Source organism: Falco naumanni, chromosome 9, assembly GCF_017639655.2.
Source record: "Falco naumanni isolate bFalNau1 chromosome 9, bFalNau1.pat, whole genome shotgun sequence".
Classification (NCBI taxonomy): domain Eukaryota; kingdom Metazoa; phylum Chordata; class Aves; order Falconiformes; family Falconidae; genus Falco; species Falco naumanni.
In genome coordinates this window covers 40,176,719-40,194,908 of record NC_054062.1, presented here as the reverse complement: position 1 = coordinate 40,194,908, position 18,190 = coordinate 40,176,719, and the positions used below count along the sequence as shown (strand labels likewise).

Sequence of the window (18,190 nt, the reverse complement as noted above, 5' to 3'; positions counted from 1 at the left end):
TTAGTGTAAATGAAACTTGGATCTGATTTAAGTAGTTATTATGCTTGTGTGTAGACTGATCCAAAATAAAGAAGAATTGTCTCAGAGTACATCACTCAGAACACTGAGCAATTAGTGGTATAGTTATCCAGTGTAAATGTAGGTACTTCAAAGCCTTTGTTGTTATAGTGACTGCTAGGTAAAGTTTGATGGTATGAGGTTATCTTTCAGAACTGGAGGGAGTTAATTTTACTGATTTGGGGGTGGGGGTATGGGGGAAGAGGGACCTTGGGGAAGAAAAATGGAGTAACAGTAAAGTATAGCGTATGTACTTCTACTGCTTACATGTCTTCGCTCTCCCCATAACCATTTTCCTCTGCCTGGTCACTCTTGAACTCCACCAGGTTCAACCAGATTTATTCAAAGGGCTTGAGACAGCAAGCTCTACTATTCCTGAAGATGAAAGAAAGGGAAGGGGGTGTGTGTAAAAAAAGGCAAGTAGATAGAACAATATTATTATTATCAGTGTGAGAGACACTACAACTTGAATTCAACCTTAACCCACATATAACAGTGTATCTCTAGGAGTAGGAAACTAGGCTACATTGGTTCTAATGTTCATGAAAGTGCTTGTTAACTTGTTTGAAGTGCAATTGCTAGTCCTTGTCCTGATAGTGACTAGACATTGCATGAATTAATGTCTCATGACTTCCTGATAATATGTGCCATCATTGTATTGTAGTTCTTAACCAAGGTGAAAAAAGGTTAAGAGTTAGAATAAGGTGGAAACTGTGACTTAACGAGGCTACGGGCAAGCTGAGAGCTACAGTATAGGCTGCTAATTCTGATCCAAATGTATTGTCCTGCCTCAATGTCCATTTCTTTGGACATAAAAATGAAGGTGATGCAATAGGCAGTTAATTTTAACTAATGTTTGTTGTTAGAAAGCAGTCCATGTTTTTGATCATTCTGATACTTGTGCAACCGTGTAACACAGTGGAGGATCTGTATCTTTTATTTAATGGTCTGTCTTTTTTTTTTTTTTTAAATAGCTTTCAGCTAGTGCTTGTAACAATCTCATTTTAAAGGCTTTGAGAAGCTCTTAACATGGAAAGCTTCTCATAATCTTACCCTAATGTTGCTTGATCAAGACATAATACTGTTGGAAGAATGTTCATTAGTAATCATGTACATAACGGGTAATTTACAGATAGTAGGAGTTTAGTTAAATTAGAAATAGCAAAAGAATATTCAGTATTAATAGTTACTGTTACATCACTTAAGTTAGGAGGACTTGGTAGCTTTTTTTACGAGGGTCTTGCAGTAGGATAAGGTGAAAACCTGCAGAGCAATACTTACTTGCATTTCTGAAACACCTTGGTGGGTTTTTTGTATTTGTTTTTTTTAAGTGTTAAGCTTATTCTGTAAGGCATAAAGCCAAATAGTATATTCCGCTAAATTCGGCTGCACCAAATTTTAATACAAAAACACGTACTGCCTGGCAGAGCAAACTGTGAGGTGCTAGTTTTAAAAAATTTGTTCTTAGAATATTTATCTTTGTTTCTATGTTGAAATTAACTTAGTGCGATTTTTCACATGAAAATTGAAGTCAAAGCTTGATGCATTAAAAAAAGTGGTGTAGCATTTCATGATTATGTTAGTGTATGAGTGTGTTTCAGATGGGATAACTACTTTCCCCTACTCTGGCTATTTCAGTTTAGGGAAATACTGCTTCTGGCATTCTTGCGTTTTGACTCTGGATGGTGCGGTCACCTGCTGTCTTTTGCCTGTGTGCCACAGTGCTGAGTTCTGTAACTTAACTCAAGCCTTTGGAGGGTCTTGTCCAAGATGTTGATGCCGTTCATCAAAGAAGGCACGTGGGTGGGGAGAAGTCTCAAATGGTTGAATGACGTCTCTCGTCTTTGCACACCTCATATTCCTGTTTGTGGACTATGAAATAATATTACTTTTTCATGTTAATTATAAGTTAAAATATGAGGTATTTAATGATGCTTTTAACCAAGAAGTATTTTAATTGGGTGTGAATTAAGTCTGATGTGTTTTAAAGCCCGTGAATTTATTTCTTCAAAATATATTTTGCTTGCTATGGAGAAATAGAAAAAAGGATGGATTAAAATGTCTTTTCAGAATACAGAGGAAATATAGGAATAGTATCCCTTTCTGCTGTGTTGTGATGCTAAGTACAGATTTTGTGGTTATTGCCTCAGCAGTGCCCTTTGAAGCTTTTTAAGATTAAAAGGCGAATTATTGCATGCAAAGTATTTGTGATACTTTTTTTTATTTTCCCTCCCCTAATATTTAGAGTAATTATGGAAATAGCTATTCTGCATCATGTCATTTGTTACTGTGTCCTGGTATTCAAGCAAGTCTTTGTTCTGAAAGTAGTTTTGCTCTTGGTGCTTTTAAGGAAACTTTTGCCCATGGTCTGCTATTCAGTTCTTTTGTGTTTGTAGCTATTTCTTAATGCCGTCTTTGGCCCATATCGGTAGCAAATCAAAATGGTAAATGTAGTCCTTAATAACTTGTGCTTATGCAGCGCAGGAGCGAAGGGATACATCTGTGCTTAACTACTTCACGACCCAATGTGCAGAATCTATTTGTGTTTAGTTGCTTAGAAAGAGTACTGAGTGAACAGAGTATTTGCAGAAAATAGTTGCCCTGAAAGAAAATAGTTTCAAGTCGTCAGGTCTGTTCCTGACAGACTATCCTGATAGTACGTAAGTGAACATGTCTGCAAAGCCTCTGCATCCTGATTACGTGGGTGGGGGAGCCCTATCTTTAGAGTTAAATTTCAACTTCTCAATTGCAAGTTTGTTACATAATTATATTTGACAAAGAGATTTGCCAGGGTGTTCCTTTCAAATCGCTTTAGAGCTTCTATTTTGTGTTTAATGGTGACATGGACATTTAAGATAGTGGTTAGGTCTGAGTCGTCTTATCTTTCTTCTTCTGCAGAGTTGAGTGCAGTGTATTTACCTCTTGAGGAATAATTTCGGTGTAGTCATTTTCTGTCCAAAAATGAAGCAAAAAGTTTGGGGAAACTGAGTGAGGTCTGAGCGTTTGGCTGTCTAAAGAGACAGTTGGCAGCAACCATGATTAAAAAGAACTGCAGCTGTGCTCTGGCTGGCTCAAAGCATTAGGAAGCTGATAGGAGAGAAGGGGAGAGGGCTGCCAGAAAATATGCATGCCCGTAGAATTTCACTGTTTCGAAGTTAGCTTAAGTGGCAGTAGTTATGCTGGATATATGGATAGCCAGAGTGTATCTACAAGTCCCCTCTTCATTTGCTTTTGTTACGTTTCCCCCTTTTTAAGATAACCCTTTTTCCCTTGCACACGGTTTTTTTTTTGCTGTGTCAGTAGCCCAAGTTCAAACTACTGTGATAATTGTTCACTGTTTGGTTTGTGTTTTTGTTGGTTTTTTCTTTTTTTGTTTTTTTTTTTTTTGGTTTTTTTTTTTTGTTTTTTTTTTTTTTTTGCTTTGGTATTACCCTGATACTTGGAAAATTTTGTGGGTTTTTTTTTCTTGGGTGTTTTTCAAAACTCTGAAAAGATTGAAATTCTGTTTACATTTCAGTATTTATACTGGTTTGCTAAAACAGCAATACAGGAAGAAGACCCCAATGTTTAGGAAGGAGTCTTCTGATTTCTGTAACATTTTTTTCCTAATGATGGGGAAATGCATGCTGTGTATGCCCATGTACAGAGTGCACACAACTTTCTTCCCCCTCAATCTACTGCTCCCCTTTCTAGAACAACAGTGAGATTCTTGATACCTTTTTTTGGAATCCATACTTTTAAAATCAGTCATTATTTATGGACTTGTACAGTGAACAGTTAGTTTTTAAAAGGTCAAACTTTTGACTGTTCCTTAACTTCTTTCATGTTTAAGAAGCTGAAGTAAGTTTGCATTGAAAACAGTTGGTTAGTGCTTGTAGAAGAAAAAACCTTCTAATGTGCTTACCTCTTAAGTGGGCCAAAGCATGCAGGAAAGCAGAAAACAGTTTGTAAGGAAGCCATTTCAGGTTCAAACTGCTGAGATCTTATTAGTTGCATGGAAAATGTTTTTCAGGCTCAAACTTAACTTCTATTTCCTATTAAGAAACTGCTACTCTATTCAGTAAAGTACTTCAACATATTTATGAGTAGTGTCTGAATGCAGGCTTAGTCTAAGGATTCATTTGTTTTGACAGTTATTAGTGCTACTATGTTATAATATGCTTTAATGCTTTTTGCATGAGGAGTTACACTACAGAACTCTCTGAAAACAAGCTCTTTGAGTGTGTGGCAGCCCCTTGTATTGCCCATGACACTTTGTCTTATTTTCTCTGCAAGGGGGAAGTAGTTTGCTTCCTGGATCAGCTTTCTCCTGCTGCTCTGAGCAAAAGATGCCCTTCTGAGCTACCAGTGAGAAAGAATGTGTCTGTTTCACTGGATTTTTCCATCAGAGGTGAACATGTGGTAGAGCTAGTTCAGGCTCTGACAACTCTCCGGTTACAGAGTGTAGCAGCTCTTCTGATGGTTGGATTTGATGTTGCACAATTTCTACTCTCTTCAGGACCATTTTATTTTTAGATTTCTGACCAAATAGTGTTGCTTCCAGTGTTGTAGAGTTCTTCAAAGCTCTAATTCTTTGCTGGAAGACGAAAAATAGTTTTCTTTCTGTAGGGAAGGGGTTTCAGCCTTGTTTACTAGAACTGCAATTTGTCCTTCATCTGAGCAAGTTGTGGACTTTGTGTGCAAGTTGGGTGTGGGCATTGATAACGTGCTGCATGGTATGTTCGGTTTTTATGAAACATCAGTGTCTGTAGAGTCCCATTATAATTTATATTGTTATGAATGTGGATAGACACAGATGTGAGGAAACGTTAAAAAAAAAAAAGTCATGTTTGTCTTGTAAGTGTATATTCACCAGAAGAAAAACAGACTATATTTTCAGAACGCTGTAGAGGATTTTTAAACAAGATTAGAAAAAAGAATGAGGGAGGAATGATAGTTATTTCAGCTGTGAAAGACAAGCTGCAAGGCTATAGGTACAGCTTGGACAAAAATGCTTACCTGGGAAAACAAAAAAGGCCAAAGTGCAAGGGAAGTTATAGGGCTTTGATTTGATAGAAATTGGGAGGCTGCATATAGCTGATGATAAGAAACCTAGGTTAATTTTTAGCTGTATTTTAATTTGAGGAGGAAATGCCTTCAGGAATGATGGGGTAAATCAGTAATTTTGAGGTTTGGTGGTTTTCCCCCAAAATGTTTGCTGGGAAGGCAGTTGTGCTGGACACGCCACTATGCATGGTTTGGCTAGGGGTGTGTGTATAGATTGGTGTGAAGGTGGTATTGAGATACACGGTGACTTAAGGTACAATGAAAGATCAAGTGATCAGGCAGAATATCTAATGATTGATAGCTGAAGAGGTAGAAGAGGAGAGGAAAAGCAGCTAGATTACTTCAAAAAACAGCATCTTCCCATACCACCGGAAACTGCCCAAGATAAAGGCAAGTGGTGAGCTTTGTATTTTCTGCACAAGAAGGAAGGTGGTCAAGTCAGCCTGCATCCCCGTCAAAAGCTTCCACTTCCATTGAAATGCAAGGATTTAAAAAAAAAAAGCTGTGTGCTGGCTGACAGGAGGTATCATTTCTGTGCCAGCGTAAGACCACCTTTCAGAATGCCCACTGGTAGTGTATTTTCCCAGTGGGAAAAAGTGTACAAGGAATTACTACTTATGGCTTAAGCAGGGGTCCAAGGTGAGAAGCAGTAATGGGGAGGTTAGGGTTCAGCCTTTCACAGGGTGGAGCCGCAGTGCGGTGGGATGTTGTGCTAACAGCAGCAGCATGGTTCATGTTCTGCACGTGTGAAAATCTGTTAGGTTCACAGGATGAAAATAATGGTTTATTAGAGATGCTGAACACTGTGCTACCAAACTGAAAGGCTGCATCTAGGTGATTTGAGAGAAGAAAAGATGTCTTCTGTCTCACTTTTCATATTTTGATATTCAGGGTGCTGGAAAGCAAATTATTCTTAAGGAAAATAGTTCTTTGATGGTAGTAAATGAAATCTTACCACTTTAGGGTTTTATGTGGAATTTTTCTGCGGAAATCTTCTGCAAGAGAAGATGCCACTAAACACATCTACAAAGAGGCAAGCAGTGGCTATCCAACCTGCATGCAAACTTGTTTGGAACTAATTTTGAGTAAAGAACTGGAATTACTTAGAATTTGTGATCATAGCTGTGGACGCGCAGGTTCTGTAATTTTAGCTGTTTCAGTAATTGTCAATCATGAAACCGATCTTGAGAGTCTAATCTTCTGAGGGTCTTATGCTTTTTGTCTTCTGGTTATGCCTACCACCAGGTGTGGCTTTTCAGGATCTTATGGGCATCAGTGGATAATGATGGATCTAAGTAAATTTTGTCCATTTCTTAAATTGTGTGTTTTGTATCCATAAGCTTTTCTGTGTTTCCCAGCTGTTGCAATCATAGGCAGGAAATGGATCAAAGGAGTTTAGTCTGTAACCTTTTCTCCTTACCAACCAAAACATTTCATTTCCAATCTAAAGTAGGAGAGATAAGCTGCAATGAAATTCGTTTTCTTATTTGGAGAAAAGCATGGCTTCTCTGCAGTTGCTGCTTTTCTGTCCAAACGAGGGAAGACGCTGTGTGTATGTCTCATTTGGGCTCTCTTCCCAGAAATGAGGAATGTGATACAAGCACCTGGTAAAGATTCGTCTTTTCCTTTAGCTTGGTTGACTTCAAAGTTGTAAAGCGATGTAGCTTTATGCTTGGGAACACTGGTGATGGTGTAATGGAACCGTAATAAATGTTTCCAAGTGTTCAGGAACATCAGGCAGAGCTGTAGCTCATAATGAGCTTAACAAACTGTTTCCTACATCCTGTGTCAGTGATCTGTTCATGAGCTGTGGCCTGTTAATATATGTGCCCTCAGTAACTGGAGGGATCTGAAGGCCCAGGATATGCTTTTTTTAAGTCTTACTGCCTCAGTTTCTTCAGTGTTTCATTTTGTGGGTTTTGCATGTATCTTGGTAGTCAGGGGTCTATTTGGAGAGAAATAAATAAAAAAGAGGAATATAAAACTGGCATCTTGCCACCAGCATGCCCTTTAAAAGATTTCATTTCTGATTAACTTTAATATTAATCTGTTATGTTCATGATGAATTCTGGGAACTTCTGTGGTTAATACCCAAAGAAATCTAGTTTAAGTTTTCAGATTTGTTTCCTGTGTATAATAATTCAGTAATGTTCCTGTTGGTATTAAAATGAAGACTTCTACAGGCTGGTTACGCAGCAATGAAGGAGCATAAGGTGTCATGCCGCAAAAGCTGTAGAAGGCAATATGTCTTTCGTTTGTAGCTTGGAGGAAACTTTGGTTAGCATTCATCAAGAATTGCTAGAAATGAGAGAAAATTAACCTGGTGCTCAGGTTACTAGGGCTAACATTTAATACTGGCAACTCTTCCATGAGTAAATAGAAGAAATAAGCATTTATTTTGCATATATGATAATATTTTGACATCTTGGCATGTTTTCTTAAAATACCAAGGCTAATATTGACTGTCCTTTTGTTTTCTTCAACGTCCTAATAACATTTGTACTTGTTAACCAGTTTTAATTAAACTTTGAGTGGTAAGGAGAGATTTCAAAGGCACAATGCTCCTTCAAGTATCATGAAAAATGGTGGAGTGAAAAACTGAGTTGATTTGATTCATCTGTTCCCTTACCTCTGTGTTCTCTGCATGCTGGTAAGGAAAATGTGGTTATAACTGGGTCCCTAATCCATTTGAGAAGGCAGCAGCCAGCTGGCTAGCCAGCACATGTTGCTGCACGTGATCTGCAGCGTGTGCTGTCTCCTGCCCAGTCAAACAGGTTGGTGTGGAGGAGGCTGCGGGGGGTGGTGGTGGTTGAGTTGTGGGGCAGTGAGCTCTGTTTTGTTCTTTGAGCCCTGAATCTGTTCAGGACAGAAAATTATATTAAGAGACATTGGTCTCGCAGCCTAGGAGACTGCTCCAAGTAACTTAAAAATAGCACATAAGGTTCTGCAGCTCTGTTGCTGAATTGTTAACAAAAGCATATACTGTTTGACTTCAGGCAATTAGTATTAGACTGTTAATGATGATTTGATTTTTATGGAGCTGAAAATGATGTTTTTGGAATTAGAGCCAAATAGCTAGTAAGTTAAATGGAAATGAAATTGAAATGGGGACTAGGCTGGAGGATACATTTCTTGATTGTTGGTTTGGATTGTGGTGGGTGTTTTGGGGTTTTTTTTTTCCTTCTCCAAGAAGAGAGCATTTGGTTTCCTAAAAGATATTTTTCCCTTCGCTTTGTTTTGAATTCCATCTTGGTATATGCTGTACCCTAAGGATCAGGATATGAAATTGTTAACTCTTGCAGCTTTGGTAGTTGATGGAGAGAATGTTACCTTTTCTCCAAACTTCAGTGTTTCCTCTTCAAGTAAGAAAGCTCTGTCAAACTTTTAATCTCCTGTGAGACATGAGAAGAATTATTTTTATGGCTTCCCCTTTCTGCATTAATCTGCTCACTCTGCTTTTAGGCCCTGCCTGGAGCAGGTTTTGACCAAGTTTGAGTTAATGTAATGAGTAAATTGAGTAAATGAACCTTGAGCAGCAATGGGGCTGGTTCGTGTAACACGTACCTAAATGCTAAAAGTGTAACAGTGGGTGATCAGTCCATCGTATCAATATAGTTTCATGACTGTAAATATTCTAATATGTCATCTGTGATGACAGGAGAAAATATTGGTTTTAGCTGTCTAAAAAATTCTCCTATGAATCTGTGAAGCTGTCCAGGCAAAAAGATAAGTAGCTCGAGTTTGACAAAACAGAGCAACTCTGGCAAGATGTATAACAAATCCAGGAAAAACACTTCAGGCTCCTGGGAGCACTTGTGCAACCTTTTAAGTTCCTGTCCTCCCTTTTCCCCAGGTACTTGAGTATTCTCTACCTGTACCTCCTTTCAAGTAGGAAAAGATTCCATTAAGTACTCATTGAACTGTTTCTCATACTAGGCACCTTTTCCTGGCTGCCTTGGACTCTGCTGGCCTGTTGCAGCTGTAGGTAATACAGGTTTTTGCCTGTTCCTTTTGGTCTCCTGATGCTTGTTTCTAGGTCGTGGGATCATGCTCGCTTGTTTCACGGGAAGCTGCCTTGTGCTTACACATGATGTTGGTCAGTGGCTGTCACAGCTGTCTGTTGCTTGTACCAGTAACTTCCCCATATGTCTACTTGTCATTACCAGGGGTGAGGAAGAAGTAATGAATGTGTTCCACACCACTCCAAGCAGTGGAGAATAGTCAAAGGTCAGGTTTAGAATGACGCATATTTTTGCATTTTTAAAAACTTCATGCATTTGTCTATGTTTCTTTGCCATTTTGTGTAGATTATAAAGTGACTGGAATCACTTAGCCAACTGTGGAGACAAATTGCCATATGGTCTCTTTATTGGTTCTTCTAGCAATTTCTTTTTCTTATTTCATCATCAATCCAGAAATGAAGGCTTTGAGCCAGATGAATAGAGAGATTCCTTAGAGTCCTCTTTTTATGTTCGCTGCCTGTGCTAGAAGGCAGCTTGAATTAGTACCAGAAGTCTGCTCAACTGGTCTAGTGTGACTTCTGCTTTGGAAAAACTATTGGCCATCACTTTTTCGTTCAAGACAATGTATAGCTAAAGGCTGAAGTTAAGCGTATTGGAAGTTGTTTATCTTCAATTAGTAGCTTACTTAGTTTTCTTTTGTAACATTCTGTTCAAAACACTTTATGGATGGCATACAATTAAAAAAAAACCCAAGGTGATTCTTTTCACTCTGTCAGTTTCTGAAAGCCTTGCAATTATTTTAGACCTTTTACTATCTCAACAAGTCTGTAATTATATGGTGTCTTTTATTATTACTGTGATTGAACTAAATGTTTTGTGGATGGGGGATAGTCCTTCCTTTTTCTCATATAGTGTGATCAAGAAATAGTAATGCTTTTGAGGGCTATTCGGGAGAGCATTTTCAGGTAGACATTAGTTTCTTCAGACGAAAAACCTTTTAAAATAAGGGTGAGCTGTGTTACAGGTATTTAATAAAAAAATGAAGTTGAACTCTGAGACATCGTAATGTCAATATTATCAGAGATGTCCAGCTGAAGGATGTAGGTGTCTCGCCTATAAAGAAAACTCATTAATCTTTAAAAAAAAAAAAAGTCTGGAATTGCATGCTGCTTCTTGTATGTGACCTAAAAATGAAAAGGCAAGAGGTAGTCCCACTGTAGCTACTCGTGGTAGCCACAAGGCATTTTCTGTTCTGTTGAACATAAAGAATAGCATTTATTCCATCTAACAAGTGAGTGCTATCTGTCAAGTGTAAAAGATATAAGTCTAGATGTGCCTTTGTGTAATATTAAAAGGTTTATTACTGAAAAAGCAAAGGTTTATTACTGAAAAGCAGTGGGATTTTAAGAACTCTGTTCCATTCTCGCTATTTAAACGTTTTCATATATCTAGAGGAGTACAAATTATTACTGTACATAAACTGAATATCTTGCAGTGTATGAACTTGAATTTTTGTCTCCAGTAATCATCTTACGAAGGTCACTTGGGACAATAATAAGCATAATCACTTCAATACAGCTTTGCAGCAAAGTTTGGTTGACTGCATCTCTGTGAAAACATCTCAGTGTGTTTGGTGGGAAGACTAGAAGTTTCATTTCTTTTATTTTCTTTTTTTTAATTCATCAGCAATACTTAAGACATCCCTATCTTGTTGGTGACATAAACTAGAGCACAGAATGAAGCAAGAGGGATGTAAAATGTGTGGGTGTTTTTCTTTATCAGTTAATGTTTAATTTAGACCTGCCAGTCATTTAGATTGGCTCTCTCGTACTCTGCTAATTAAGTTCTAGAGATTTAAACAGAAAACAAATCATGATTACTACAGAAGATTGTTATGGTTCTTAGTAATATTGCGCTAGTACCTAGCGGAGGTGGGTGGGTGGGGTGGGGTGGGTGGTGGGTAGGGGAAGACCTTCTGGTGAATTACTCAGTTATAAGCTATTGCTGATCTGGAATTATTTGGGAGACTTACTCTGGTATTTGAGCCCCAAAAGAGCCTAATTGCAGTTAAAATTGGGAGGAGAAATTACATGCCTCTTTGAACTACAGAGTATCTAATCATTCAAAATTAGTTCATTTTCTCTGTGCTTTATGTATCTGTAAATAAAATTATATGTTATGTTTCCTACAGTCATGCTAGCTTCCGCATAGTTACTATGGAAATACTTGATTTTTAAAATTACTATACTTATGGAAATTGCTGGTATTGTGCACCTTTGGGCAATTAGCAAGAGACTTGCAGTAATTTTTGGTATAGGAGCTTCAGTCTGACAGCTGTTGACCCACTGAGGAGATTAGAACAGTGACTTGACAAAGTATCCTTTGAGGAAGTATTCCTCTAAATGTCTCTACCTAGTTTTCTGCTACTGCATTATGATGATCCAGTTTTAAAGCCAGACTTTTCTACCTGGTGTGCAGTAAATGGTTTACTGGTTAGATTTTTCCATCAGCCTCGCTTGTTATTGGAGGTGGAAAAACCTTCCTGCTGCAGTTACTAAGACTTCTGAAGTACTGGGTGTTTTTAAAATTTTGGCGTCTGATAGGTGCAAAATGATTGGGGAGGCTAACTGCCACTTATTTGCTGTTTAAGGGTAACGTTGTATGCTGTATTAGATTAGTTCAGAGTGAAAAATGAGATGTAACATCTTGGTGTGATGCTCCTGGAGTGTTTTCAGAGACAACTCGAAATTCTAAGTTGCTTATGCGCATACTTAAAACGATTAGTAGGTTATACAAGGGCAACAGAATTCTTACTGTGGTACAGAAAGAGCTGTTGATGATGATTGGTTTTAAAGATCATTTCTTTGAAGTGTAGTAAACTAAGCATCGATAAAGCTGTTTGACTGGGGTAGAATGGATTTGTCACTGACTGGAGAAAGTGACTTTACTTACATCTACAGATGCAGAGAAACAAGGAATTCAAGGCTGGAAGGACTAGATATATGGTGTCTTAACCCAGTCTGATCACGTTTCAGTTATATGCAGGTGTTCTAATGCCTTGAAATACCCGTGTGGTTTTGGTGGCTCTCTTAGAGGTGATGGAGACTGGCACTGAGGAATTAATAGCTAGCTCAGTTTCTTCAGCTTTTTACTTGGGACTGTTGGAAACAAGCACGAGGAGAAGAGCAGGCAGGTCGGGTGGCTGTGAGCCACCCTGGGAAGAAAAAAAACCATAACAACCACAGTGCAGCAAGTACAGAAAAATTGAAATGGAGAAAACAGATGTGAAGCAGGATTGTTCTTGTCCTGATGCATCTCCCAACTGATGCTTCGGTTTGTCCAAATGAGGCTGCTGCAATAAGAGAATAGAAAGTTTTGTTCCCTTAATAGGTCACAGAGACTAGATAGGACTGTATTGCTTGCTCAGAGTCCTACAAATATTGGGCTAATTTTAGCGCGTTCTGAAATATTCTAGAACAATTTGTGGAATAGTTTTTCAGGGTACATAACTACATCTTCAAAATTAATTAAAATTCACTCTTAATGAAAATATTATCTATTGGGATTTATTATTACTTGGTGAAATACGTAATGCATGTTCGAAAAACTTCAAAATAAAAGCAGTGCTGTGGTTGATTAGGTGTCATAAGGGTCATCTTTCTTCCGTCAACTTAGCGAATGATGGCTTTAGCTCTTGGTTACCGATGGAGCAACTTCCTGGCATGGGACTGAAAAAGTAAGAGTAGTTTCAGCGGCTAAACACTGCTCCAGAACTGATGAATGAACAGAAAAATTCGGGGAATATGTTTTAGATGAAGTGATCTCTAAGTGAAAGACTTAAACGTGCACTTCCTCTATATCTTTGCTTTTTGCATATTAAAAGTCTGGAATTAAGAGAACATATGTGAAAGTGTGTATTGTAGGGTAGTCATGATTTTTGTGATGTGCTAGTAGCAGAGTGTAAAAAAAAAAAAAAACAAAAAAATCCAAAAAAACAAAACCAAAACAAAGAAAAAAATGCAAACGAACAGCAAACAAAAACCACCACCAAAGACCCCAAACTCAACCTTTTTCAAATAGTTGATTAACGTGTCTTTGGAGACAGATCTTTTGTCAGTGCTAATGATGTATATGAGCTACATTAATATGTCTTTGGCCTCTTCAGTCTGTTTTCCAGGCTTGATGTGTTGAACATCTTTTCCACTTGAGAGTACAGACTGTAGCTGAGATTATAATGATTCGAGCTAAGACAATGTATGACTATAAATTTCAGCTTTTTTCATCTAAAAAAAAAATAAATTCCTGAATTATTTGACTGTTGGGTTGTAATGTGCATGTGCACACATGTATTCTGCTTCTTCCATGGGAAGATGAGATTTGATTTGGTCACAGTGGGAAATGTGGTTCTTTAAAATTCCAGACTTCTTTAGGATGGGAAAACCATTCCCTTTCCAGATAGGGATGCTGAAACTTCTTAATAATCCAGTAAAGTGTTGTTTAGTAAGTCAAGACAGACGTATTTTTAATGTACTTATTTTAAGTGTTGCTTAGACTTTATTAATTCAAGTAAATACGCACTCAGATATGGAACAGTAGTGAGGCTGCAAAATAGTTTAGTGAGAAAGTTTGAAAATTGTTGAGGTTAATTTGCTGGTTTTCATGCCTACGTATTAGGTAGTGCTTAGTTGCACAGTAATATTAAACATATGGGGTGGAAAGGAGCATGTTGTACACTCTTTGATTACAGAAAGATTAATTTTGGTTGGGTCTCTTATCACAGGCATGAAATTGAAATAGGAATAACACATCTCTTGTATAACATACTGATACTGAAAAAGATTAAAAAGATTCCATCGCTGAGATGGCTAGGACTGATGTTCTTTGGGGAATTTAGTTTTGTTTCATGTATTCTCTGAAGAGTTTTTTGATTTCTAGCTGAGTATGTAAACTTCTATGACAGACCTCAGCTGGACGCCCAGAAAACTTAGATGCTATTTGTGAGATATTACTTGTCCTGCCTCCCTGAGGAGTTTTAGCGAGGATTAAACCAATTTCCCGCAAAACTTGACTGGATAGTAATTTCTTTACTAGAATTTTCTGCTTGCACCTTAAAGTTCTTTTATAAATTGTATGTGTAAGGATGGCATTTAGATGATGTTGTTGTAATCTGAAAGCAATTGAACAGAAGTCCCTGGAACAGTATGGATGCTCACTTTCCTCATCAGGAAGGTTGAAACCTTTCGGTGAGTGCTACGAAACTTTTGTGCCACTTGGGTAAATGGTAGCTGGTGAAGTTTAACGTAGTCGGGGCTTGTGCTAAAGCCTTCATTTTACTGTGGGGTTCAGGAAGCATTTGCTACCTGACAAATTTAGGGGCTGCATTCTGTCAGTGGAGCCTGTTCTACTGCTGTAGTGTGCTGTGCCTGTGTCATCTAACAGTGTTCTAGGTTTGGGGTTTTTTTTTCTGTCCTACTTGTCCCTGTTCCCGCTGCTTCTGTCGCTTCAGTTTATCTCATCATGTCCTACTCTTCTATGAGTCAAGGTCTTCTGCATTCTAGTCAGAATTCTTATCTTGCTGCTTCTGGCCCAGGCAGCCAGTACAGTGAGCGCTGATATAACGGTAGCACCTTGGTTCCTGTATTTGCTTGTACTGTCTCAGACCTTTCAACGAAATTTCTGCTGCTCTTGCTTCCAGGAAGTAACGCACTTGTGCGTCTGGGTATCTTTGTGTGTATGTGATGTGCAACAGCAGCATGTGGCAGATGCAGATGCAATTTTCATGAGACTCTGGTACAGAATCCACTGGGCTTTTGTTGATGTTGGTAGGGAATGGTTGTCCCCTAAACTGGTAGGGAAACAGGTGGAAGACTTAGTGCTGACTTACCTGGAATTACTGTTCAGTCGATGCCGGTCGGCTGGAAACAAATCTTACAGAAAGTGATTTCTTACAGTGGAATTTGTTCTCTTTGACAGCATAACATGCAAGTGCTGCTATGGGTTGGAGAAGTGCAACACTGAATAATTGCAGTGATATTATGACTTTTCAAAGTTGCTCATAAAGGTGTTTGTTTTTTTTTAAATAATGCTTTTTAGTAATAAATGTGGGTTTTTTTTATTGTAGAGAAAATACAGAATTTAAATGAAGATAATGAGAACAGTCATTTCATCTATGAGAATGCTGAAGACGGTAACAAAACCAATGCTGAAACTACAGACACTTCTGGATACAACACTGAAGCGAAAGACTTGCCAGATTCTTGGGACTCCCACATCGGAAAAACAGTAGACTCTCCATCAGAAACATCTCAGACGAAGGGGCCATTAAGAACTCACTTGTATGAATGGGAGGATGAAACTGAAGACACCAGAACTGGAGAGTATGTATTAGATTTTGACAATGAACATCTCTCAGAGATGAAGAGCAAGGATGAGGAGTGTGATAAAGAAGATACTGAAAATCCAAAGGAAGCCATTAGTGAAGAACTTGTGCAAACTATTCCTAGGCCAAGCAACTGTAGGACATATTGTCGATCCAACAAAGCAAAACCACAGGGGGCAACAAATTTTGACAAGCTAATGGATGGCACTAGTCAGTCTTTATCCAAAGCAAACAATGAGTCAAATAGTGATGGTCTGAACCCAGCAAGAAAAGTTTCTTTAAGCAGTGGGACCAGTTGTAGAGGGACGGTTGGACGGACTAGAGACTACACTGTTCTACATCCATCTTGCTTGTCAGTTTGTAATGTTACTATACAGGATACCATGGAACGAATCGATGAATTTACCACAACAGCCCCTACTGACCTGGGAGAAGCTGGCCGCTTAAGAAAAAAAGCAGACATTGCTACTACAAAAACTACAACCAGGTTTCGACCAAGCAATACCAAGTCCAAAAAGGATGTCAAATTAGAGTTTTTTGGGTTTGATGATCAAGATGAGGGAGGGGGAGATGAAGGCGCCTCTAGAAGTTCTGGGAGTTCCAATTACAAAATCAAGTACTTTGGGTTTGATGACTTGAGTGAAAGCGAGGATGAAGATGAAGAGTGGCAGGTAGCGGAAAGGAAAGCGAACAAAAAACGAAGTAGAACTGCACCATCTTCTTCACTACAGTCAACCTCTGATGGCAATGAAAACTGTTCCCAGGATAGCCAGCTCAGTACTAATGCGGGTAAGCAGAACGCTTCTGGAATGCATACCTAACATTTAAATGTAGTTGACCCTTATACTTTGTTTTTTTGCAGTATACCTAGGAGTCTGTGTTGAACAGTACTACTGATTTGGAAATCTAAAAGTTAAATTTACTTATTTTTGCTGTGGTCCTGTCTGGTGTTTCACAGCTGTCTTGAAGGATGCTTTATACCCCTTGATCTCTTGCCAGAGGTAGAGTATTTTTCTTTTTGAACAGAAGATTCTTACCTTTTTGTTGTGTTGAGCATACCGTACCTGTGCCTGGAAGGCAGATGTCTTCCCACAGAAGCTCCACATCAACCCAGAATTACAGAGCTGAGTGCAGAAATTTAAGTAGGTCTTAGAGATGTGAAGTATCTTCTTCCTTTTTGTGCTTTTGAATTCGTTTATAAACAGTTTGGACCTTTCTCAAGTTCCAGCTTATGCAAGGGTGCGTGGCTGGAGAGAGAGAGGCTCTGGGGACCCATGGAGTGCCAGTCAGATATCTGGCTTTGGGTGTGCCTCTGCATATTAATGTGTTTCTTCGTTTGCTTCCATTTTTCAGGTATCCATCTTCTGCATAGGTGGTATGTTATGTATGTATGGGTACATACACACATATATTGAGTAAAACTGTTCATGCAGAATTTGCTGAGCAAGTTCTGGTGTTTGAGTGCTTTTGAAAAATGAGACTTAATTGGTGATCAGTTGGGTCCCATGTAATGGCTTTGATCAAGGTTGAGGTGTGTTGGTGAAGAAGAAAAGGAGTAACTTTGAAAGATTTCTTTTAGCTTTTTCTTTTTGAAATTTCAAATGCCAGAGAATCATGCACGTTGGAGTAAGTATTTCAAAACACTGCTGCTGTTGTAGGAAACTTTTTGGTCCTCCATTTTGGAGCATGAAGCATGAGAAATTTTAGCCATTCACTAAATAGTTATTTTGGTGGTTATATTTTTTTATTTTTATATATATATAAGTTGTTTTATTTTTAAGACTTTGGCAAGATGTATTTCATTGTGATGGGGAGGGGGGAGGACTCCACTTTAGCCTTGCAAATGTTGTAGAAGCTGTGGGGTTTTTCCTACAAATAGCTTCTGCTAATATAATCCAGAGGTAAAATTTCATAGGAAAACATGTTCATTTCTCTTTTCTAATTATAGTGGTCTCTAAAAATAGAATTGTCTGTAAGTCTTTTAATCAAAGGTAAACCTAACTGCTAGTTTTTTCTGTAAATTCTAAAAGGGCCAAATTGATACTGATGCTACATGAGAAGATTGTATTTTCAAACAAAACTCTTGATTTGTTTTCATAAAATTTAATGATGATGAGACACTTGCATTCTGTCTTCTTCGGGAGATGGGTTTAACTTGCAGGACTGCTTATGAAATACTCCCTCTGAGTCCCTTTCTCTGACGAGTCTTTGTTCAGCCATTTATTGCAAGGAAATAAATTCATTACACAGTTAATGCAGCTGAGATGCTGACCCATCAAATAATCCTTTCAGCTGCTGTCCTCTGGAGTCTCAAAATACCTACAGTTTGCCAAAGAGGCATTATACTCTGAGGTATCACAGATTATTTCTCTGAAATATTTTCCTAAAAGGAATTCCCATCGCACAGGTAGATGTACATTTCTGTTTTGTTAGTTTCTTGATATACTTCTGTCCTTCTTGGGTTAGAGCTACCTCTTGGTGCCTCTGCTGAGAGATGCTTTCCCTTTATCTTGCATCTCCTTTGCTCAGATGATTCCTGGTTTGCTACAGTAGCCAGATGAGATTTGACTTGCATTTTTTGTTCTCAAAATTGAAAGGGTGACATGAAGTTATTTCTTTAAGTTGCAGCACATTCTCTACTTCAGTCCTGTAGTACAGATTATAAAAATAGCGAGTCTGATGTTGCCCTAAAATTTGTAGGACTCCTTGATATATTTCATGCTGTCTTCTCAGACCTTTTGACAAT

General features: G+C 38.3%; 1 protein-coding gene across 5 annotated transcripts in view; it reads left to right on the top strand.

The window, feature by feature from the left end:
- WAPL (WAPL cohesin release factor) overlaps window positions 1-18,190 on the top strand; it is a 159,810-nt gene that overhangs the window by 93,282 nt on the left and 48,338 nt on the right. For all 5 annotated transcript variants that reach the window (XM_040607165.1, XM_040607168.1, XM_040607164.1 and 2 more), the window contains one exon: window positions 15,187-16,233. In XM_040607165.1, the coding sequence (XP_040463099.1) occupies window positions 15,187-16,233 (1,047 nt within the window). The remainder of the gene's footprint in view (window positions 1-15,186; window positions 16,234-18,190) is intronic.